Genomic DNA, 21,280 nt, shown 5'->3' on the forward strand with positions numbered 1-21,280 from the left:
CTTCCCCTTTTGGGAAGACAAGAAGCCATGGGGGTGCCTGGGACGAGGGGCCTCCACCAGGTGATGCTCTGGGACGGCTGTGGAAGGGTGGCCAAGGTGGGCTGGAGCTCATTAGGGGGAATTGGGCTCCTGTAAGAGGTGCTGTGGTGGAAAACAGTGATTTCCCACCATGGGCAGGCAGTGCTTGGAGTCAGCAGGACGGGCTGGCTGAAGCAATCTGCGGTGCTGCATTAATTTGCATGAATAATGCTGCGTGTTGGAGCTCGTCTGCTACCGGGAGAAAGTGCTAAGTAAAGCAAGGGCCCCAAATAAATAATAGAAGTAGGGAAATTCTGAATATGAGCGATGAAAGAGGAACGCTGCACATGAGGCTGACGTAAGCTGCCATTTTTAGCAGTTTTTAATGCTGAGCGGTTGGCATTTGTTTGGAGAAGGAAGTCTTACTATTGTCCCGAGTTCAGAAACTGCCCCCAGCACAATCTGCAGCCGTTTCCATCTCGCCCTGCTCGGGGTTTGCCTGCAGATGGCCTTCCTGAACACACACAGGTTCTTTCCCTCCCCATTCTTGGCACTTCTGGTGGGAACCTCTGATGAGTGAAGCAGCACAGTGAGGGGTGAGGGCTGTAAGTGAGGGGTGAGGGCTGTAAGTGAGGGCTGTAAGTGAGGGGTGAGGGCTGCACGGCCGCTCCAGGCCTTGCACTTCCCCTAAATCATGTGGTGGGAATCCCAGCCTGTGCCAGCCCTGCAGGCAGGACTCAGCGAGCTGCCGGTGCTGATAAGGGGCTGCATTTCATCACAGGATCGGCATTCTTCCAGCAGGGGCCTCTTCTCAGTCCTTGGCATGAAAGCCAAAGAAAGAAACTGGGAAAACAAGAGCCTTTGGAGCCTCAGGATGTGCATCCCTCAGACCTCCAGTGAGTGCCCAGGAGGAGCGGGCAGAAAATCCAGAGCTCTGCTAAGGTGAGAAGTGCAGGCAGGTCATCAACAAACCCATCTGGCTTTGTGTGCTCAGCACCAGCACGGGAAGAGGAGAAAGTCCCACAGGTACATGCAGCCATCCTGCAGCCCTGACACCCAGGGGCCCTGGGACCGCTGTGCCAGAAGTGCACACTGCAGCATCCTTCCCTGCAGGCCTCCTTGCTGAATAATTGTAGCTTTCTTTTGCACCCAAACAAACCTCGTGCCCACGGCTGAGCTGCTCTGCTGGCTGTGAGTGCAGCTCAGAGCTGGGGGCTGCAGCACAGGAGGTTTGTGCTAATGACACCAGCATCAGCTGTGGTTGCAGCAGCTCCTTCCACGGTCTCCTCCTCCCACCAGCTCAGCCTGGCCAAGTTCAACACCAATAAACGATGGCTCCATTCTTTCCCCTGAGCATCTCAGTGCTTCCACACTGCGGGCACTGACTGCTCCATGCTGCACCACATTTCCACTGCACCTCTCCGGCACAATGCAAGCCCCAGCCCAGCAGCTCGGTTGCTGCAGGAGGTGTGAAGTTCCATGAGCAAAGCTCTCTCTGTCTGGTGTTAGCCACAGAGCTCCCAGCCTCAGCCCCTCTGTGCTGGAAATGCAGAGTGATGCGCAGCCAGCAGCTGGTTTGGTGGCTGCGATTTCCTCGTGCACATTTGCCATGTGAGTTTCGAGCAGAGGGGAACAAAAAGCCCCCGCTGTCAGATTCTGCACACTTTATTTCCATGACAAAAAGCTGCATTTCGATGTTGCTTTGCAGCAGTTCATCCTAAAGCTGGAGCTCCTGCTGTTCTGCCATTCACCTCTGCATGGATCTGTTCTGCTCCACTGGGAAAGCAGAGCTGTGCCCTGCCTGCTCTAAGCCTATCTGACCTATGGGCTGATGGCCAGCTGCATGCTCGGCTCCCACAGGCGTCGCCGCGGGGCAGCCCTGGGGTCAACCCTGTTCCATGTCCTGATGACCTGGGCACAGGCACAGCGTGCACCCCGGGCAGTTCTGCAGCCAGCACAGCTGGGAGGAGCCGTGTTACAGCAGCGCTGCCGTGCAGAGGGAGCTGGGCAGGCTGAGAATGGGGTGGCAGAACCTCATGCAGATCAGCAGTGCAAAGCGCTGCCCCTGGGGTGAACGACCCCAACCCAGGACATGCAGGGGAGTCCCAGCCCCACTGCTCCCTGCTGGGCACTGACTGGTGTGGGCTCACATTGCTCCTCATGGTGCTCCTCGCGCTGCTGTGCAGCAAACCCCTGGCAAACACCCGGCACGACAGCAGCACGAGCTCCTTGGGCTTGTTTTTTTCCCCGAGTTGTGTAATCTTAACCAAACATTGTTTCTGTTGCTGTCCAGACCCACAGGGAAAATCCCTCCTGTAGCTGTGATGAATAGAATTCTTCTTTGTGGTCATGCCACTTGGCACAATCCAGTTTCCTTTTGAGCTGATAAAAACGAAAACGAGTGCTGACTCAGAGCTCAGTATCCCAGCATTCTTGGCTGCATTGTGCCCAATATCCCATCCTAATTGCCTTCTTTCTTTTCCTTTTATTTCACTTTCATGACATCCTCTGTCATCATCCTGGAATTTCCACTGGATCGTTTCCCTGCTGATTCCAGGACTCCCTATTAAAAGGGATCTGCATCCAGCTGCTGCAGACATCCCCGCATCTGCCCGAGCTGCTGGTCCTGCTCTGACAGCCCTCATCCAACGGGAAGATGAAGCTCTCTGCTGTTCTTTTTGCTCTTCTCCTCATCGCATCCTCCTGCTCCCGAGCCTCCTCTGCCCCAGGTGAGTCCTGCTCTGCCATTTGAGAAGGAAGAACAGCTCTGAGCCTTCGTTGACATTTCTCCTCTGAGGCAGAGAGTGGGCAATTTTTCAGCCTCCCTCCACTCTGCACTTAGATCAGCTCTGTGTAGGAGCCCCCAGACTGGAAAATCATCCATCCGTCCATCCATCCATCCATCCATCCATCCATCCATCCATCCATCCATCCATCCGTCCATCCATTCATCCATCCATCCATCCATTCTCCCATCCACCATTCTGAGTCTGGGGTCCTTGCTCCTTGTCATAGCACAGGGACTCCAGCCTCTGCCCTGGAACTGAGTAGGACTCTCCTTCATGTTTCCTCCCCTGGCTCCATTGAACCAGGTGATCTCCAGTGCACCTTCCAACCTTAGTTATCCCCTACTCCTCTGCTTCCTCCTCCCAGCACGGCTCCCTGAGCCCACCCCACTCTCACACTCTCTCCCCCTGCCTCTTCCAGCGGGACCCGACGTCCCGACCTGCTGCACCACTTACATTACACACAAGATCCCGCGGAACCTCATCCGGAGTCACTTCAGCACCAGCACCAGCTGCTCACAGCCAGCCATCATGTAGGTACCGACGTGGGGTGGGTGTGTGGGATCTGCTGAGGGCTGTGGGTCAGAGAGCACATGGTGTGCTGTGTGCAGGGCAGGGGGAGCCAAGGGGAAAGGGCTGGTGGGGGAACTGTCGGGATGCTCCTGCAGGGGTGGCCAGGGATGCTCCTATGGGGACCCCCGGGGATGTTCCTGCAGGAGCTGATGTGGGAGAAGGATGGTGGTGGGGGAATCGTGGTGAACACAGCATCAGATTGGGGATGGTGGAGAACCTCCTGTCAACCCCAGACCCAGACTCCCCCTCTGAGCAGCAATCAATGCCTCGCCCTGTCCCACAGCTTCATCACAAAGAAGAAGCGCGCAGTCTGTGCCAACCCCAGTGAGCCCTGGGTGCAGAGCTACCTGCAGAGCGCCAGGCAGGACTGAGCCGGGCAGGATGGGACACTGCTGCCACTCCAGCCACACCACCACGAGCTCCTGACATGGAGCGAAGCTTTGGGACGGCTGCAGGAGCCCACGTTGCCTGCTTGCAGCTCCCAGGGACTGCAGAATGGGGACCACAGTCATCTCCTGTTGGGTGCTGTTTGCACAGCCCGCTCTGCAGCCCCAGCATGCAGCTCAGCACCTCGGCCTGCAGACCAGAAAGGCCCACGGCACATCTATTGTTCTTAAGTTATTTAAAGTTATTTAAGAAGTTACCATAAGAAATAGCCATTATTCTCATCTCTGGATCGTATTGATGGGAGAGTGGTAGGGGGGCATTTAAGGGAGGGTGTCCCGGAGTCTCATCTTCAGGGGCTGGGGGTTCTGGCTCAATGTATGAAGGTGTTGTGAAGAATAAAGAATGTGGATAAAACTTCTGTTTTTTCCCCTTGATGTCCTTTACACCATCAGAGACAAACCCTCACCATCAGCACGGCCCACGCAGCATGTGATGATGGGAAGTGGTCTGAGATAAGCCCATGAGGTTTCCACACTACAGACACATGAACATCTTCTGTCTCTGCTTCTCCACCACACGCCCTATGAACCAGACAAGGAGCTGCTCCTCATGCACCCCACCTCAGTGCCCACCTGTGTGTGTGATGGGATGGGGACGAGCACATTGCAAGGGGCACAAACGGGGGGAGCTGCTGCAGGGCTGCAGATGGGAGCCAGCCATGCTCCACGTCCAGCACCAGCACAGGGCTCACAGGTGGCTTTGCAATAGGAGCAAGCAGGCTGCAAGGGACCATGTTTGTGTCACACTGAGGTGCTCCCAAGTCGCTCCGTGTCTGCACAACATCTGTTCTGTTCAGTCAGCATTTCTTCTCCCTAATGCAAAACACATTTCTCCTATTGTTTAATATTTGTTAATCCACAGCTTATATCTCAGGCTTGGCAGCTCCAGGGCTGGGAAAGCACCTCTCAGCTGTCTCATGATTTCCCTCCAGCCCTGTGTTTTCTCGGCAGCAGCTCTGCCTGCAGGAAGGAAGGCTGCAGGGCCCCGAGGAGCAGCGGGACGGCTCCCATCTGCAGGGCTGGGGGAATGGGGAAAGGCCCGGACTCTGCTCAGCCCTGTCGTGGTCCCAGCACTGCACTGAGGGCACAGCAGAGAGGGGCAGCTCAGCACGGCTGGTGGGTCAGCACACCTGCTGTTTGCCCTGTGCTAGGGCTCGTGTCCTCTTAGGCTGGGGGATAATGATGGGGGAGAGGCAGCCTGCTGAAAGGGCTGTCTTGAACTGGGATCATAGAGTCAGTAAGATCAGTAAGTGCAGAGCTGGCTGCTCTCGGGGCAGCCCCTGGCCAGCAGCCCATGCAGCCACAGGAATTTCCCACAGCCTCTGCTTTCGTTTTCCTGCCTGGAGCTGCCAGAGCTGCATCGCAGCAGCTCATAGTAGGACTCCTAGCAGGGAGATGAGGCGAGTGGGAGCAGTGGGAACTGGGGGGGGGCTGACACCACAGGGTGCTGCTGGGGACCTGGCACTGCCTGCTGGCTCAGGGCAGGGATGCCGCCATGGCCAGGAGGTGCAGCAGCTGCTCACAGTGTCTCAAGGCTCAGCACAGCACCAGAGCTTCCACAGCTGCTCCTTGTTTCCATTGACATTCTTTGGGTGAGACAGAGAGAAGGCTCAGCCCAAACAAACTCACTATTCCTGCACTGTGTGGTCAGACTCAATTCAGTTATCTGTGCTGTTGGAATGCTTTAAGAGTAGACAGAAAACCTCACAAAGAGCCAAAGCATCTCACTTCTGGGGAGCCTGAACCACATCTGGTTGTCCCCCTTGTGCCAGTGGAGCTCAAAAGAGCCCTGTGGTCAGTGAGCAGCCCCCAGGCAGCCTTATACCCCCATGCTGCTCTTAACCCCATTCTGTGTCTCTCCCTTCATCAGCCCCAGGGGCTGCTCGCCCTCACTGCCCTCACCACAAGAACTGGGGATGTGGTTACTTCTAGGAAGCCCTGCTGTATTAGGACAAGTACATCCTGCCACAGCAGCTATTGCAGCTCTTCTTCAGCTGTTGGTTTGAACCCAACCTTACAGCTCAGTGTTTGGAGTTTTGCCTTTCTGACCTGTATGATGCTGGAGGCACAGCTGTATGCTGGCAGCTCCACATCTCACGAAACCTTCCCCCTAAACCTCCTAATGTGGGTGTTTATAGCATTCACTGCTGCTGCTTGGCCTGGCCTGGGGCACCTCCAGAGATGGAGCAACCACAGCTCTGTGCAGTGCTGGGGCCCCAGTGCTCTCTGTGTGAAGCATTTCTCCTTCAAATCTGACCCTTTTTACTGTGCCACCAGGAAGGAAACCCAGTGCCCAGCTCCTCCACAAACTCTGGGGCAGCTCGTGAGGAAGTGCAGCAGAACAGGCTGCTCCTTGATCAGGGAGGGCTGTGGAAAGAGGGTGATTGCAGCATCTGCCCAGCACCGCAGCACTGCTCTGTTTGGGGTACTGACAGACACTGCTGCGAGGTACCGGGGATCAGCTGTTGCAGCAGCAGCAGGTCAGGCCATGTCATTTCGTTTTCTACCCACAAAGACATCAGAAAGTTTTAATGCAAACTGTATCCTGACAAAGTGTTTCTGGTGGTTTTGTTCACTGTGCTCAAAAGCAAATTCAGGCTTCCTTCACAGAGCAGCTGCAGCAGATGGGTGCACGTCATCACAGCCGAAGTGGAGCCCTGCTCCTGCAATACTGCCACAGAGCCCCATAGCCAACCAGCCCCCAGTGGGATGCAGCCTCAGTCCCTGATGTGGTGGGATGAGGGTGGGAGAGGGTTGGCATAGAGCCCCGGGTGGTGCTGTGAGCTGGGGATGAAACAGGGATGGGTTTTAGGGACAAGGCAGGTGAGGGATTCCCAGCTGGGAAGTGATGCTTATCCCTGCCTGTCCAAGGAGCCCTCCCAGCCCTTTTGGTCCAGGAGCAGCATGGGGTGGGCAGGTGCTGGGCTATGCAGCAGGGTGGTCCCAAAGAGCCTACTCAGCACCCTGCACTCCCTGGGGGCTGGTGGGAGGGGATGAAGCCAGAGCTTAGACACAGAGATAGAAACCTTTATTCTTTGGGACCAGCATGACACAGCGTTTGGAGCACAAGTGTGGTTCTAGAATAAGCATCCCATAAATATCCAGTGCAGTTTCCTCCCTTAGGGAAGGATCTCCTTCACAGCATCTCATTTACAGCTGCTGCAGCATGCTGAGATGCAGCCAGCTGGCCTGGAGGTCAGCCTGCATGATGTGACAGCACTCACACCTCGTTCTGACAGTCTGCTTCCCACAGGTGGCTCTCAGGGTAAGATCCCGTCCCGTTCCAGCAGCAGAGGCACAGGAGGGAACAGCATTTGCACAGCAGCCTGCACCAAGCAGAGCTGCAAAGCCAAGAAGTGCATCCCCAGCATCACAGCTGCATGGTAGGGTGGCTAAATTGTATAGTATAGATAATGCTGCTGCAAGACAAAAAGAAGCTCAGGGGCCCCGGGGTGTCTGTTGGCCTGGTGCTCAGCGGTGGGCTCTCTGGGTCCACTCCATGCCTTTGCTGCAGGACTCTCAGGGCAGACCCCTCCGGTCCTGGCTCTCACTGCAGCTCCAGGAAGTTGACGTATTCCTTCACCCACCGGGCGTCGGGGTTGGCGCAGACCTGCCGCCCCTTCCTGGTGGTGAACCTGTGGAGCCGTGCAGGAAGATGTCAGCCCCACAGTCAGCTGTCAGCACCTTCTGGGCACCCACCATCCTGTTCTGAGACCAGTATTGGCTCCCATAGGGGTCACTTGCCCTCCCACGAACCCCCAGGCTCCAGAGGAACCCAGGTACCATGGAAAGCCCAAGGACCCTGGAAGAACCTGCTTGCTACAAGCTGGCTTTGTGGGGACATCCTTCCCATGCCTTATCCCAAGCACCAGGGTGGGCTCATTTCTCAGCTGAAGAGGATGAGAGCCCATGCTGTATGTGGGACCTGTGGTGGCTGCCTCTTCCCCCAGCTCCAGGCACAGTCCTTCACACCACCAGCTCCTTTTTCCCAGTGAATGGCATTTCTCCCCTCCAGCCCAGAGCTGGATCTGGTACTTACACAACTGCTGGTTGTGGGCACTTGCTGCTGGTGTAGAAATACTCCTTCACATGATTCTGGGGCAGTTTCCGTGTAGTGTAGCTGAAGCAGCACACGGTTGTGTCAGACCCAACTGGAAGAGAAGAAGGCTGACATGAGTCCACCAGGAGTCCACCACAGTGTGATGCCCATAGCAGCACGGACAGCCATTCCTAAGGCAGCTGCTCTCATCCAGTTGCCCCAGAAAGTCAGCAAGAAATGGGTGTGAGCACCAGAGAGAAATGGAGGTCACAGCTGGGGGTGTCGTTACAGCTTCAATATGACTGCCTGCCAAAGTGAAAAACCCCACCTGAGGAGTGCAGAGAGGAGCAATGAGAGATGCTGTACTCACACGGAGATGAAGAGGCCTGAGGGAAGAGGGCAGCAACCAGGAGGATGGAGAGGGACACAGCCACAGTGGTCATCGTGGGCAGAGACGAGCTGCAGAGGCAGGAGCAGAGCAGAGTCCTCCTGGGCACGGCGTGGGGTGGCTGGGATGCTCCTCGCTTTATACCAGGCTGGTGGCCAGCCCTGGCAGTCAGATTTCAAGGGGAAATTTTGTTGTTTCCAAAGTGTGAGTGATGTCACGGCACCTTCGCCTCAGAAAGGCTGAAAGAAAAAAAAGGAAGCAACAGGTTTAGGAAATACCAAAATAGCCGTTGTGTGAGGTGGGGTAAGTGAACTAATCAGCACCAAACAGGGGCAACAGGATGTGAAGCAGCCTTTGAGCAGCGGGTTCACACATTCACCAGGATGGCAGCAACCCCCAGCATCTCAGCACAGGAACGGGAGGATGCCGGCTCCGTCCCACTGGATGCCATGGTGGGTCTGGGCACTGACAGGGGAGCCCACAGAGATGCTCCGAGTGCCGCCTTGTCCCAGAGATGTGGAGCCAACACGGCACAGGGTGGGATGCAGGAGGCCGAGCCCTGGAGCTGCTCTTGTGCCAGAACCACAACCTACGTGCACACACACGGTCATGGGGCTCCTTGCCACGAGATGATGGGCTCCCCAGGATGTGCAGGGACTGTTTCCCTTTTCTTACCTCCTCTTTTCTCCAGCAGCACCGTGTTCGCCAGCTCACGGCTGTGGTTGCCCAGGACAGTCATGCCCAGCTCACGAGGCACCACGAGCTCCTCTCCCTGCAGTTCTGTGGCTTCCCACAGCCCCTCTGTCATGATGGGGAGCGTGGCAGGAGCTGCTGCTCTGCTCCTGTGGCAGCGTCCCCTCCAGCACCACGTCTCCATGGGAGGGGAGGGCAAGCAGTGCTGCAGGAACTTTCCCAAACCACTCTTGGGGAGTTGAAAGGGAGATTCCAAGTTGAATATTGCAATTAGCCAATTGTTCTATTTCTGAGGACTGCTCCGACTGTAATGCCTCCTTTTGGCTCTTTCCCTTGCAATCAGGCTGGGCAATCACCCATCTCCCTGTCCTCATCCAGCACAGGGGCCGTGTGCCCAGGATAGTGAGCCCTCTCCTGCCAGCAGAGCTCTGGGAGCCGTTACTGCATCTGACATGACTGCCAGCTCCAGATAGAGATCTAAGAAACCACAGAGAGATATTGACATGCCCCAACCACAGAACTGCCATTGCCCACGCTTTGGTAGAGCTTGTTGAGGCAACCGAAACCACGACATCTGTGTATCCTTCTGACAGCCCAGCAGCTGCACTCAGCTCAGCATCGCTGTGTCCTTGGCTGTGTAGGAACTCCAGACACCGTCCTGCTGTCAGCAGAGTCTCACAGCCCTGTTTCCCCCAAGCAGGAAAAGCCTCTGCTGGCATTTATTAGCTGTGCCACGTTGTTCTGCTTTGCTCAGCTGTGGGGTCATGCTGGCTGTGTGCTGGGACACGGCGTGCACTGTGTCCATGATGCCACATCGCCTGCATCCCGTGTGATGTGTGTTGCCTTAGCAACTGGACAGGAGCCGGGTCCATTGAGGACCACATTCACACCTGGCTCTTGCAGCCTGGCTGGACTCAGGCTTTTGTTACACTGGTTGGAATTCCCACGGTGCAGCTCAGCCGATTCACTTGGATGCCTTTTTTCTTATCTCTTCTTGTGTGACTGTCAGTGGATGCCTGTTTGCATTTCATCGGGATATTTACAGACGAAACAATATTGCCTATTAAGAAGAACAGGATGTGTTTATAGAAAAATAGAAGAGGAAAAATGACAGCTCTTCTCGTGTAACAAATGGTTCTATTTGATGTTACACAACACAGAAAACCACACGTTTAAAAAAAAGAAAAGGAAAGATAAAAAACCACAAGAAAAGCAGCACTGATGGGACAGACTTTGTCTCTTCAGAGAAAAGCTCCAATTCTGCTTTTATCTTTCAAGCTTCAGAAAACAGGGACAGCTTTTCTCCAGTGCTGGCTTTGCTGGGCACAGCTGGCTGACTGCAGCCATGCTCAGGGGCACATCCCACTATCTGGCAATAAGGTGAACACGCTGCCATGATCAGACCTCGGTCCTATGAGCACCAATAGTCCCAGCAGAGCCTCATGTGAATGTGCCCTTCCCTCAGCACTGCATTCCAAGTCAGGTAATCTATCCCAGGGCAGCCTGAATCTTCCTTCACATAAAGGTGTCCATGAAGAAATCAATCAGGATTGCTCAATCTGCTTCAAACTTGGACTCTGCCAGACTAAGTCTCTGCTTTTCCCTTGCCTTCCCTAAAGCTTGACAGTATTTTGAGGAGTATCTGCAGCTATTTTGACAGTGCACGGCCGGGCACAACAGCAGTCTAACACACAGTCATGACTGTGATACAAGGCAGTACAGGAGTGCCCTTATATAAAGAACAGCCACCTACGTATGTCCTCCTTCGGATGTACTTTGGCATAAGCTCTTCCATCTGGAAACAGCTGTGAAGGGAATAGAAACTTGCAGAAGACAGAGCAGAAGTTTTTCCTTCTAGCAACCCACACATGGATTTTCACACTGGGATTGCCTACGTTGTCCTGCACAGAGGCACAGATACCTCCATGCCATTCTCGTGGTCAGTTTCACTCACTGGTATAAGGGCTGAATTGTGGTGACTGCTTTGGGAACTTAACCAAGGTGTCACTTCCCTTCCCTCTGAACAATAGCAGCTTCCTGATTGGTTTATGAGCTTCATCTTATGGTCAGTGAAATGTGTTGAGCCGCTTCCTGTGACCTTTTTATCACCAGGCTGGGAGGAAGTCGAGCAGCCTTTGCATAACCTGGCAGCAGTGAAACTGCAGGGCACCGAAAACCAGCAGCTCGGAGTGAAACTTCCTCAAGCACCATCAGCTTGTCCTGAAGCCCTGGAACTGGTCAGGGTTTCACAGCACTCAGTTCAGTGCTGTATGCTTCTATGAGTGCTAAAGGCACAGCCAACGCAGGTGGTTTCTACACCCCATCATGAAGGGGTGGCAAATCTGGAAGCCAAAGCACTTGCATGAAACAGGTTTCAAATGTTGTCCTTGATTATAATCTCTTAATTACAGTTTATTACATGCTAACTTAGTCTTCTAAATCAAATTCCTTATTCTTTGCCCCTCTCAGAGTTAAGCAAGTTCACTCACATAACCTTTATCACAGCACCATCATGTCTTTCTTTTGCACAGAAGCAGAATTCTGTTCACAGTGAGATTTCAGTCTCTGAAGACACTGGAGAATTGCAGCTGCATTTTGAAGCAAGAGACAGCTCTGCTGGGCTTTAATAAAACACTTAATTGCTCTCATTGACCTTTGGCATCCACTCCGGCACATCAGACCCAAAACTTGGAGAGCTGCTGTCTGTTCCATTCCAGCCCATGGCCACCAAGTTGGGCCATACACAAACAAACCATTTTTGCTTTTTAATCACAATGCAGCGTGTGGACACCTACACCTGGGTCATGGCAACCCCTGCCACCAGTACAAGCTGTGGGGTGTAAGGACAAAGAACAGCTCTGCCAAAAGGACCTGGGGGTACCGGTGGGTGGCAGCTGGGCATGAGCCGGCAGTGTGCCCTCACAGCCCAGAAAGCCAAGCATCCCCTAGGTGTGCCCAAAGCAGTGTGGCCAGCAGGACGGGGAGGGGATCTGCTCCTCTGCTCTGCTCTGTGACCTCACCTGGAGCACTGGGCCCAGGTGGGGAGTGCTCAGCACAGGAGAGACATGGAGCTGTTGGAGTGCGCCCATAGGAGAGCCACAAAATGATCCCAGGGATGGAACACATCCCTACAAGGACAGGCTGAGAGCTGGGCTGTGCAGCATGGAGAGGAGACGGCTCTGGGGGGAGCTGAGAGCGGCCTTCAGTATCTAAAGGGGCTGCAAGAAAGGGGACAGAGTCTTTAGCAGGGGCTGTTGTGACAGGACAAGAGGGGAGATTTAGATTGGAAACAAGGAGAAAGATCTGTACAGTAAGAGCAGTGAGGCACTGGCACAGGTTGCCCAGACATACGGTGGGTGCCCCATCCCTGCAGGCAGCCAAAGTCAGGCTGGAGGGGCTCTGAGCACTGATGGGGCTGTGGGTGTTGGACCAGATGGGCTTCAAGAGTCCCCTTCAAATCAAATGATTCCACGCTTTTGCCTGCCCCTGTCAGGCTTGCAGTCCTTTGTGTTTCCCGCTTCCAGGCCTCTTCGTGGTTGTGAGGTCACTCATGGGAACCCTCATTCGGCATTGCCGATATCCTCTGGTAGACGCTCATCATGGAGTCACGGACCTGCTCGGTGAGCTTGGGAACATCATCTGAGCTCAGGCCAACGGTCTCCACTACTGGTAAGATCTGGATGGTGCTCGTCCCTGGAAGTGCGAGACAGGAGGGTCAGGGAGGGGGAGTGATGTGAGACAGCAAGAGAAGATGCCCTCCCAAAAGAGGAGGGCAAGCAACACATTAAACAGCTGGAAGCCCTGCCGTGCTCCCATCAAACTGCCAGCAGGGGAATGCTTCCAGGACTGAAAGGTTCTTGCACGGCCAGCAGGGGACAGAATAGACCCAGTGGGAGAAAGCTGAGTAGAAACATAATGGAGCGTTTAACTTTCTCTTCGAGGTGTTTGCCTTCAAGGGAATGACTGCAGAGGTAAAACGATGACAGGAATGAGAATTTCAGCTGCAAGTCCTGCTCCTGGGAAGGAGCGTGTGCTGGCCTAGGGAAGAGGCAGAAGCCCATTTTGGGTTGGCATCGGGGAAGGAAGGGGAGGGACAGAGTGGGCTGGTTTTCTCTGTAGGAAAAGGAAAGATTTTTTATCAGCCTTTTCCCTTTGAAGCCCACGACTCTGCCCCCACACAGCACGTGGTTCTCTCCCATCAGCCTCATGGCTGTGCAAGCACCCAGCCCCAGGTGATCCTCACCTGATGTGAATCTCTTCTCCTTCTGGCTGTAGAAGCTGTTGTAGGAAGAGATCACTACAGGAATAATAGGGACCTGTGGGAAAAAGTCTGCAGTGAGTGAATCTGCAAATTGCCCTGTACCACCTGCAGGCTTCTGGATGGGTGCTCAGTGCAAAGGGAAGTGAGGGACCAGGTTGCTGGTGGTCAAACTGCATCCCAAGGGGTAGGAGGAAGGCGGCTCAGCTCTCACCTGGGCTCTCACGGCCAACTGGAAGGCCCCGCGTTTGAAGGGCAGCATGGAGCCACTGTGATTGCGAGTTCCTTCAGGGTAGATCAGGACATGGAACTGCAGGAGGGAAAAGACATTGAGATGGAGGCATCTCCAGGTGCTATTCTAAATCACTGCACAGAGAATCATAGAATATTAAGGTTGGAAAAGGTTGATCATCCAGTCCAACAGTCCACCTACCACCTGCCCACTAGACCACAAACGTAAGAACCTCATCTACGTGTTTCTTGAACACTTCCAGCGATGGTGACTCCACCACACACTCTGGGACCGATCTGTCTGCTTCCAGCTTTGCAGAGCCATCATTTCCCCCACCTCATGCACTTCCTGGGCCCAGAGCACAGCTAACACACCAGAGGTTCAGCTCGGTGCAGCCCAAAGAAGCAGATCACCCTCCAGCCACATGACGGGTAACATTTTGCAGCGCCTCCTGCTCCAAGTGGGAAGGGCAGGAAGTTCCACTCACGTTGTCTTTGCGCATGGTGTGTGCCACCTCCGTCAGGATGGCGATGGACTCTTCCCTCTTCTTGCGGTCGATGAAAATGACACCTGAAAGCCAGCACGCGAGGCCAAAAGAGCCCATGTACAGTATTTCCCTCTTTCCAATGGGCACGCAGCGATCCGGCAATATCTGCATCATCACTGGAAGAGAAGAACAAGTCAGGAAAAGTTTTCATCTATGTGGAGGTTCCCTCCAGCTTTCTGCTTTGGGGAACCTCACGCTTGCAGCTCCCACCCAACGACAAGATGTTGGAAAGGGGATCTGGGGCATCCGCAGGCCAACCTCCCACTTTGCCAACACTGAATAACCGTGACACCACCGCGCTCTGCTGATGTTCTCATCCCAGTTCTATTGGGAAGGACGAGTGAGGTTTCTTTAGCACGGCCGTGCTCTTCTGCCTCAGAGCACACCCCGGGCCTGGGGCCAAGTGGGAAGGACTTCACAGCAGCCTGCACTGTTAGGGATTTCATAACCATGTAGCAAGGAGGAGAAGGCAGGAGCAGGTTCCCCATGTTACCCATAATGTCCAGGGAGTTCTGGTGATTCAACACGAGGATGCAAGGCTTCTTAGTCTTCAGGTTCTCCTTGCCCTTCACCACTATCTTGATACCAAGGACGTGTCTGACGGGAAGAATCGCCATGCGCAGAATCCTGCAAACAGGGAACAGACTCGAGCTAAAGAGAAACTAAAATTGAGCCAAGGAACCAAACACCAGCCGCCCAGAACAGCCCAGCGCACAGACCTGCTGAGGAGCAGCCTGCTTGTCCAGAGCCCCAGATCTGACTAGGCAACTAGGGTGGCTCATTAGCTGAGAAAACAAAGACAGCTGGCAGGTCTCCCTTGGGACAGGTTAGACCAATGGCCTGGCAACTCCAAATACCACAGTTATGTGCATCAGCTGAATAACAGCCCATATGTATTTGAATTTAATGCCCACATTCGTAGTGCGCTGTTTGTACTCTACTGCACTGTCCAGCTTGCTGAGTTGTGCGTATGGGCTGCAGAACCAGCCACGGACCAGGCACCCCTACTGCCCAAATAGTGGCAAGAGATGAATTTGCCACTTGAGGACAGGCAGGTATTGGAAAAACAAAGAAAAAAGTCAGGCACAAAAGTCAAGAACTGAAGAAAATGTCTTAAAGTAAAAAGCTGAGGCTCAGCGAGGAGAGAGCCGGGATCCTTCTGGGGGAGCGAATCCTGCCTCTGTAGCTCAGGAGGCCACAAAGCTCCGGGCTGTTGTGTAGCAGAGGTGACCCCAGCCGAACCCACCGCCCCAAACCTGTGCATTAACACGCACTGCTGCTAATGGCATTCCAGCACACAACTAACACCCACCACAGCACAGCTTCCACCCCCCTCCCAAGCAGAGCACAAGTTGACTCCATCAATGCCCAGAGCACAAACTTACTTCATGTTTTCACAGTTGCGGCCACGAGGAAGAGCAACGATAACAACCAGAAAGCTGACGGTGAAGATCCACGCCTGATAGAAGGTCATCTTGCAGAAGTATTTGAATGTAGGATACATCCAGCAAAGGATTAGAACTGCAATGAGCAGAGAAGTAAATGGGTAGTGAAGAAGCAATAGCTCCATCCTCCAGCCCAGAGTCAACCAGAGGAGTGTTGCAGAGTGCAGTAAGTGAGTGACTGGCACCCAGTGTTGTGGAGCAGAGTTTAGATTCTTCTGATCATTACGTGTAGGCGGTGCAGTGGTGGAATGAGGTTTGGGAGAGATGCTTCTGCAAGGCTGCAGCGCCCAGCGAAAATAACCACGGAAAGCTGGTTTAGCAAGGGAGCTGCAGAGCTGCTGTGTGTGGGAGCAGGCTGGCAAGCAGAGGCAAACATGCAATAGCAAGGCTCTGTAAATGGAGGGTGTGTACGTGGCTGCGGGCAGGCTGAACAGCGTGTGCTTGGGGCACAGCCCTCCTTTAGGCTGGATATTAGGAAAAACTCATCTGGAAGAATGGTGCTGCGGTGGCACAGCTGCCCTGGGGGGTGGTGGGGTCACCATCCATGGAGGTGTTCAGAGCACTGGGGATGTGGCACTGAGGGACGTGGGCAGTATTGGTGGCAGCTGGACTGAGTGATCGTAGAGGTTGTTTCCAACCTCAGCAACTCTGTGATGTTACGATTCTATGGGCAGGAGCCTTCTGCACAAAGCGTGCTTCTGTGCAGGAGAGCTGTGAGCAAAACCTGACCACACATCTGCATCTCATGCAAAGCCTCCATCTCGGCTTCAAACCCGTGAATCCGGAGCTCCTCATCAATGGCACAGCAGCTCCAGGCGCTTGCATCAGCCTAATAACGCTGTTAGGCAACAGCACCCTCCATCCAGTTGTATCAACAACCTGTTTCTCAAGACCATCTTGCAATGCCATTGTGCTGGTTTTTCGTGTTGCAGAGCCCCATGAGTGGCTCTGACATGCTTTCTCTCTCTCTCTCTCTCTCTCTCTCTCTCTTTCATGTATTTTTTTCCTGGGACACCGTCTGGGGAGAGAAAATAGAGTGAGATTTTCACATCATGCAATGAGCTTTTCTGAGAGGAGTTTCAGCCAAGCAATGGGCTGGAGACGTTTCCCACTGTTCAGTCCCACGAGAGACTGATTTCCACTTGTTTCCCTTTGGAAGCTCTGCTGCCACAGCCCACTCACCTGGGAGGCCATGATCTCTGCCACGCTACGTGTTAAGAGCAGCTAAATCAAGCGCAGTGCTTTCAGTCTGCTCAGAGAGGTGATTGCGGAGCTCATCCACCATCAAACACCCAGGGCAGGAAGGCTGAGAGCAGGCAGGTGATGCTGGAATAAAGGGGCGCTCAGAGGAGTAAACGCGTGCCGTTCAGCCCCGCAGTGCCCGCAGGGATGTGCTCCCGGTTCAGCACAGAGCTCCTTTCACTGACATCAAAGCCCGGCTGTGAGAGGCTGCGGAAGGACGGACAAAACGAGCCCTGTGGTCCCTCCAGCAGATGGTTCCCACCCCGCGCTGCCAAAGGAGCTGCGGCCCGAAATCACGGAGCCCTTGGAGCGCTTCCTCAGCCCTCAGCGACCGGAAAGACCCGAACAAACACTGAAACGGAGCTGCGAGTTTGTAAATTCACCTCCAGCTGATTTCTGCCTATGGATCTGTTCGGTCTGAAAGGCCGAAAGCACCGCAATGTTACACGGGTTGGATATTAGGAAACGTTTTCCTCCAAAAGAGGTCAGGACCGCCCCCTCCTGGGCGCAGCGCAGCGCGGTTCCCGCATCCGACGGCTTCCCAGGCAAAGTCTCATTGGGGGAAGGAAAGGGCAGAAGTGAGAGGAGAGCATTTCCCTGGGAGGTGAGGAGGGAGAAGCAGAGCCCTCCTGCCGGCAGCCGCTCAGGGCAGGCGCCAGAACGCTGCAGCTGCCGTTGTTCTCTCGATGGGCTTCGCTCTACAGTATCACCTACTCCCTGATGAGCCGATAAGCGAACAGCGGTTCCTTTCAAAAGACCCCCAACGACCCGCTAAGGAAACTGCGGGTGTTAAATTCAGTTCAGTCCTTCGCAGGGAGGGCGGCTCTCACGGCTGAACCCACCCGAGGGGCTCCGAAGCATCTTCAAGGTGCCGCTGCCTGAACCGCCCTCCAGCACCCAAACCACCACCGCTCCCCAGGAAGCAGCAACGAAGCAGCAGCTGTTTTAAGGACAGCGTGTTTTTGTGAAAATAGACTTTATTATAATAAAATCTGATATGAAATAAAAACATACCTTATCACCAACATGTGGACACTGTGCTGGCATCATTCACATACCTCACATCACCGTCCTTCTCAAAACAAGAACCCACTGATACATGCAAAGAAAGAAACACAGGAAAGGATAGAAACCATGTAGTACAAAACTCCGTGGCTTAGAAAGGGATGTGGCTGAACTGAAGGAACGCATCGTCTCGTATGAAAACAGCTGCAAACTCTCCATCCCCAGCTCTGCTCTCCAAATGCTCCAACAAGAGAGGAGCAGCGCACTGAAACAGCCAAAGGAAACGGTGAGAGAGGCGGACAAGGACAAATAAATACATAAATAAAGAGTCAGATAAATAAATAAATAAGGCGGAGTCCCCAGGCAGCGCGTGGTGAAGGTGAGCCAGCCGAGAGCAGCTGACGGCAGCCCACGCTACAGGAGAAGCATCGATCCCCTCCTGGGTATCGCTCCTTCCTCCATGGGAATCCTGGTGCTGACACATGACTGAGGCAGTGTGGGACGCTCCTAGGCACAGCCGTATGCACAGGTTTACAGTACCAATAACTCACTTTTCAGCCCAGAGACAGCAAAGGGGATTCGTGGGAAAAGTGCCAATTTGCTTTGCAGGAAGTGAAAGACTCGACACAGCCTCCTTTGGAGCAGAGGAATACCGGGGGTGCGCTACAAGGGAGCTCTTCCTAAGGGGCTTTGCTGGGAAAAGCCATTTAGCAAACGTACAGCCAGGATATATTTCTCAGATTAAAATATGTACAGGGAACCGCGGGCTGCGAGGAGCAGGACGGCACCGCGGAGGCAGCTGCATCCTCCAGCCGAGGCCTTGCACACCCCGGTGCCACCACGCTGGGTGGGCACCCACGGCCGAGCTCAGCCAGACCCACTGAGGAGCTTCCTCTATCCAGTGTACGCCTTCCTCCTGAGCAGACGCTGCAACCAGCTTATTGCCAGGGCTTCTCCTGAATGTTCAGCGCCTGCGTGGGCTGCGCAGGCCACACGTGGAGACAAATCCCTTGTTAGTCTTTCTTACTGGACCCAAGTTTTTTGAAGAGGTTTTTCCCTTTGACGAAGAAGCTTCTCTTCTTTTTACTCTGACCAGGTAAGTCACTGCATTTGAGAACGGCCAGCGACGCCTGCTCTGGATGCTGCTCGCCCACAAGACAGGAAGGAGGTGCAGGAGTTGGTGAGAAGTCACTGTGATCAACAGACCCATATGGATTGAACTGGGTGAGAAAAGAGAAAACAAAGGAAAAGGCAGAAGTTAGAGCTGAAGAAAGATATTATCCCAAGACAAACCTCAGCCAGAGAACCCTGCCTTCTCCCACCACTCTGTCCCTCACCCTGCAAGGCTCGGCCTCTCTGTGGCTGCAGATTCAGACAGAAAGCTTCTGGTAGAGTTGAAGTGTTTTCTGCTTCTCACCCAGACTCTGCCTGACCTCGGATACTCCAACATTCCTTGACTTCAAGCTACAGACCGCATAGCAGGAAAGCCTCACTGGGGACACGAGGGCAGATGCTGCTTCACAGCTGAAGAAACTGAAGTTAAGCACCTCCTGAGTGCAAGGATGGAAAGTGTGCCCTGCGCTCCTACATCCTCACTGCAGTCCCCAAAACCACCAGCTAATCGTTCAGAGCAGCACTGTGTGCTGAACAAGGCTCCACTTCAACACAGAACTAACTGAGCAGGCAAAGGCCTGCCATCAGAGGGCTTCGGGCTGGTGACAGAGCCCCAGAGAAGCTTGTCAATCTACAAGCAAGGACAGGAGCAAATTGCAAGTGCAGAACTCTGTAATAGAGCGAGTGGGAAATGGAAAAGATCTTCTCAAACAAACTTACATGGTTGCTCTCTATGTACCATTCATATCTATCACTGGACTCTTCTCTTCCTCATTCTCTGAAGAAAAGAACCGCCATGGGTGCATAATACAGGCAGAAATAAATACATGAAATCAATTATAATTGAACACTTTCTGAAGAAGCTTCACAATCAGTCTTTGACAGAAACTGTGTATCAGCAATGCAAAAGATTCATTCAACAGCCATGGCATTAAAGCAGACCACTCCAAGCTGCTGCCCATCAGTGTTCCACTGCCCTGACTTGTGATCGTAACTTCTTGGATACTCCTCTTTGCACTGCATTTCTTACCGCTCAGTCTAGCCAAATTTATGTCAGTTGGAAAGTTAAATCGCTGCTCTGTTATCAGCACTTCAAGATTTGCTCAGAAATAGTTCTAATAATTCACCTTCAATTCAACTTTCAGACTGTCCTTATTCTCAAGCCTTTGTTGTATCAGAACAGAGACAGCAAATGGGAAGAAGAGATCTGGTGAAAACTTTAGATCCAAGAAGTTACATGCCATTGAAAAACCAGTCCTGGTCATGCTGGAGAAGCTTCTGCTAAGACTTGCAGTAGCTTTAACACAGTCCAAAGCTCTGACAGGACATAACAGTCAGCTGGATAACAGCTCTGGAATAACAGTCCTCTGATATCTGAACAGGCCTTTGCCAACCGTGAGGATGTGACATATAACAATAACCCCAGAAAATTTGAATGGATATGAACATATCTGAGGAATATTGTGCCTGGGAAGCCACCTGAACTGTTTTGTTTGCAGTGGGATTTCACCACTGACCCTTGTCATCTGAAGAACTTGCTGGTGGTACCTGCCGTGTTCTTTGCTCATCTAACCACACTGAGCACGAGGATTCAATGAACATTGTTGTTTTGTACATTTTTTCATATTAAGGTTCAATCTTTCAGAGCTCCTGGTGCTCCCCCCTAAACTTCTGAGCTCCCATGGGATGAACCGAGCTGCATGCAATAACCGGTATGACTCCATGAGGTGCTGCATGCTGCGCTGTGCCCAGTCTCCAGCCGTGTCACAGTTTGGACGTGCACTATGCAGTCACACAATCTTAATCTTACCTGGCTCTCAGTGCTCAGTGCTTTTGATTGAAGCTCCTCAACCACGTCTCCATCTGAGGTTACAGCTTCCAAAAAGTTAGACGGGACAAGCCCTCTCTGCTGGTTCAGCTCTCCCTGCAAGACCAAGACTCAGTTCCCACATCAGATTTCCTGGCAGAGATAAATAGAGGAGCAGACCCGAGCAAAGAAGGCCTGAGATAAGCCCAGGAACACACTCATGTTGGGAGCATCCTCAGGAAATTTCACAACTCACATTCTTGCTTAGTTGTGGAGCAATTCAGAATGTAACAATGCAGAGGAGATTACAGGAAGAAAAGATGACAGCGCGCCATGACAAACCTATTCCAGGAACATGGACACATCAAAGTTGTAAACTATGAAACCTATTTGCACCCTACAAGCTCCAAAAATTCCTGGAAGCAACTGGAACGTGGCTGTGCCAAAGGCTACCCAAAGGCTTTTCGTTTACTCTGTTTTGTTGCATATATTTATATATTTCCAAAGAACGAAGTACTGCTGGTCCAACATCTTTGTCTCTGTGCTCACTGACATCTAGAGCTACAAACCTCAAATGTCCTTCTACAGAATTGTCTCCAGTTCATCAGAAGGTAGTTGGGTGAGACAAAACAACCCCTGCAATGGTGTTGGGCCAGCACCACAAAGGAACTCAAACAGAACATCCACA

At 53.2% G+C, this 21,280-nt stretch overlaps 4 protein-coding genes across 17 annotated transcripts in view; 1 reads left to right on the top strand and 3 right to left on the bottom strand.

Moving 5' to 3' along the window:
• Nucleotides 1–2,543: 2,543 nt before the first annotated feature.
• Nucleotides 2,544–4,003, top strand: LOC140260943 (C-C motif chemokine 4-like). The gene is made up of 3 exons (XM_072353772.1): nt 2,544–2,747; nt 3,226–3,337; nt 3,661–4,003. The coding sequence occupies exons 1-3, from the start codon at nt 2,675–2,677 to the stop codon at nt 3,746–3,748; spliced, it is 273 nt and encodes a 90-aa protein (XP_072209873.1). The 5' UTR covers nt 2,544–2,674; the 3' UTR covers nt 3,749–4,003.
• Nucleotides 4,004–6,834: 2,831 nt separating this feature from the next.
• On the bottom strand, nt 6,835–8,489 carry LOC140260848 (C-C motif chemokine 5-like). Its single transcript, XM_072353605.1, has 3 exons — nt 8,233–8,489; nt 7,863–7,974; nt 6,835–7,458 (listed from the first exon to the last, which is right to left on the bottom strand). The coding sequence occupies exons 1-3, from the start codon at nt 8,303–8,305 to the stop codon at nt 7,371–7,373; spliced, it is 273 nt and encodes a 90-aa protein (XP_072209706.1). The 5' UTR covers nt 8,306–8,489; the 3' UTR covers nt 6,835–7,370.
• A 2,755-nt stretch (nt 8,490–11,244) lies between these two features.
• LOC140260852 (1-acyl-sn-glycerol-3-phosphate acyltransferase alpha-like) lies at nt 11,245–17,098 on the bottom strand. 2 transcript variants are annotated; one of them, XM_072353611.1, is made up of 7 exons: nt 16,608–17,098; nt 15,366–15,501; nt 14,474–14,607; nt 13,921–14,096; nt 13,416–13,511; nt 13,187–13,259; nt 11,245–12,636 (listed from the first exon to the last, which is right to left on the bottom strand). In XM_072353611.1, the coding sequence occupies exons 2-7, from the start codon at nt 15,482–15,484 to the stop codon at nt 12,488–12,490; spliced, it is 747 nt and encodes a 248-aa protein (XP_072209712.1). In that variant the 5' UTR covers nt 15,485–15,501; nt 16,608–17,098; the 3' UTR covers nt 11,245–12,487. The 2 variants fall into 2 exon arrangements, with proteins under 2 accessions (XP_072209712.1, XP_072209713.1); XM_072353612.1 differs by having other exon boundaries at nt 15,366–16,443.
• A 526-nt stretch (nt 17,099–17,624) lies between these two features.
• The window catches only part of TSPOAP1 (TSPO associated protein 1), a 36,484-nt gene continuing 32,828 nt past the window's right edge, over nt 17,625–21,280 (bottom strand). For 9 of the 13 annotated variants that reach the window (XM_072353822.1, XM_072353820.1, XM_072353819.1 and 6 more), the window contains 2 exons: nt 20,596–20,709; nt 17,625–18,892 (listed from right to left, as the gene is read on the bottom strand). In XM_072353822.1, the coding sequence (XP_072209923.1) occupies nt 18,686–18,892; nt 20,596–20,709 (321 nt within the window). In that variant the 3' untranslated portion in view covers nt 17,625–18,685. Of the gene's footprint in view, nt 18,893–19,505; nt 19,564–20,595; nt 20,710–21,280 lie in introns of all 13 variants that reach the window. The other 4 variants (XM_072353829.1, XM_072353827.1, XM_072353826.1 and 1 more) reach the window with 1 other exon arrangement.

The sequence above is a fragment of the Excalfactoria chinensis genome, chromosome 19 (assembly GCF_039878825.1).
Source record: "Excalfactoria chinensis isolate bCotChi1 chromosome 19, bCotChi1.hap2, whole genome shotgun sequence".
Taxonomy (NCBI): domain Eukaryota; kingdom Metazoa; phylum Chordata; class Aves; order Galliformes; family Phasianidae; genus Excalfactoria; species Excalfactoria chinensis.

What these genes read in the sequence shown, in the direction of transcription:
- LOC140260943 (XM_072353772.1), top strand. Translation starts at nt 2,675, where the DNA reads ATGAAGCTCTCTGCTGTTCTTTTTGCTCTTCTCCTCATCGCATCCTCC. An exon ending in CCGAGCCTCCTCTGCCCCAG is followed by an intron (nt 2,748 to 3,225) that starts GTGAGTCCTGCT and finishes TGCCTCTTCCAG; the next exon opens with CGGGACCCGACGTCCCGACC. An exon ending in TGCTCACAGCCAGCCATCAT is followed by an intron (nt 3,338 to 3,660) that starts GTAGGTACCGAC and finishes CCTGTCCCACAG; the next exon opens with CTTCATCACAAAGAAGAAGC.
- LOC140260848 (XM_072353605.1), bottom strand. Translation starts at nt 8,305, where the DNA reads ATGACCACTGTGGCTGTGTCCCTCTCCATCCTCCTGGTTGCTGCCCTC. An exon ending in TCAGGCCTCTTCATCTCCGT is followed by an intron (nt 7,975 to 8,232) that starts GTGAGTACAGCA and finishes CTTCTCTTCCAG; the next exon opens with TTGGGTCTGACACAACCGTG. An exon ending in TGCCCACAACCAGCAGTTGT is followed by an intron (nt 7,459 to 7,862) that starts GTAAGTACCAGA and finishes ACGGCTCCACAG; the next exon opens with GTTCACCACCAGGAAGGGGC.
- LOC140260852 (XM_072353612.1), bottom strand. Translation starts at nt 15,550, where the DNA reads ATGGAGCTATTGCTTCTTCACTACCCATTTACTTCTCTGCTCATTGCA. An exon ending in CGCAACTGTGAAAACATGAA is followed by an intron (nt 14,608 to 15,365) that starts GTAAGTTTGTGC and finishes CCCTGTTTGCAG; the next exon opens with GATTCTGCGCATGGCGATTC. An exon ending in ACACCATGCGCAAAGACAAC is followed by an intron (nt 13,512 to 13,920) that starts GTGAGTGGAACT and finishes TCCCTCCTGCAG; the next exon opens with TTCCATGTCCTGATCTACCC.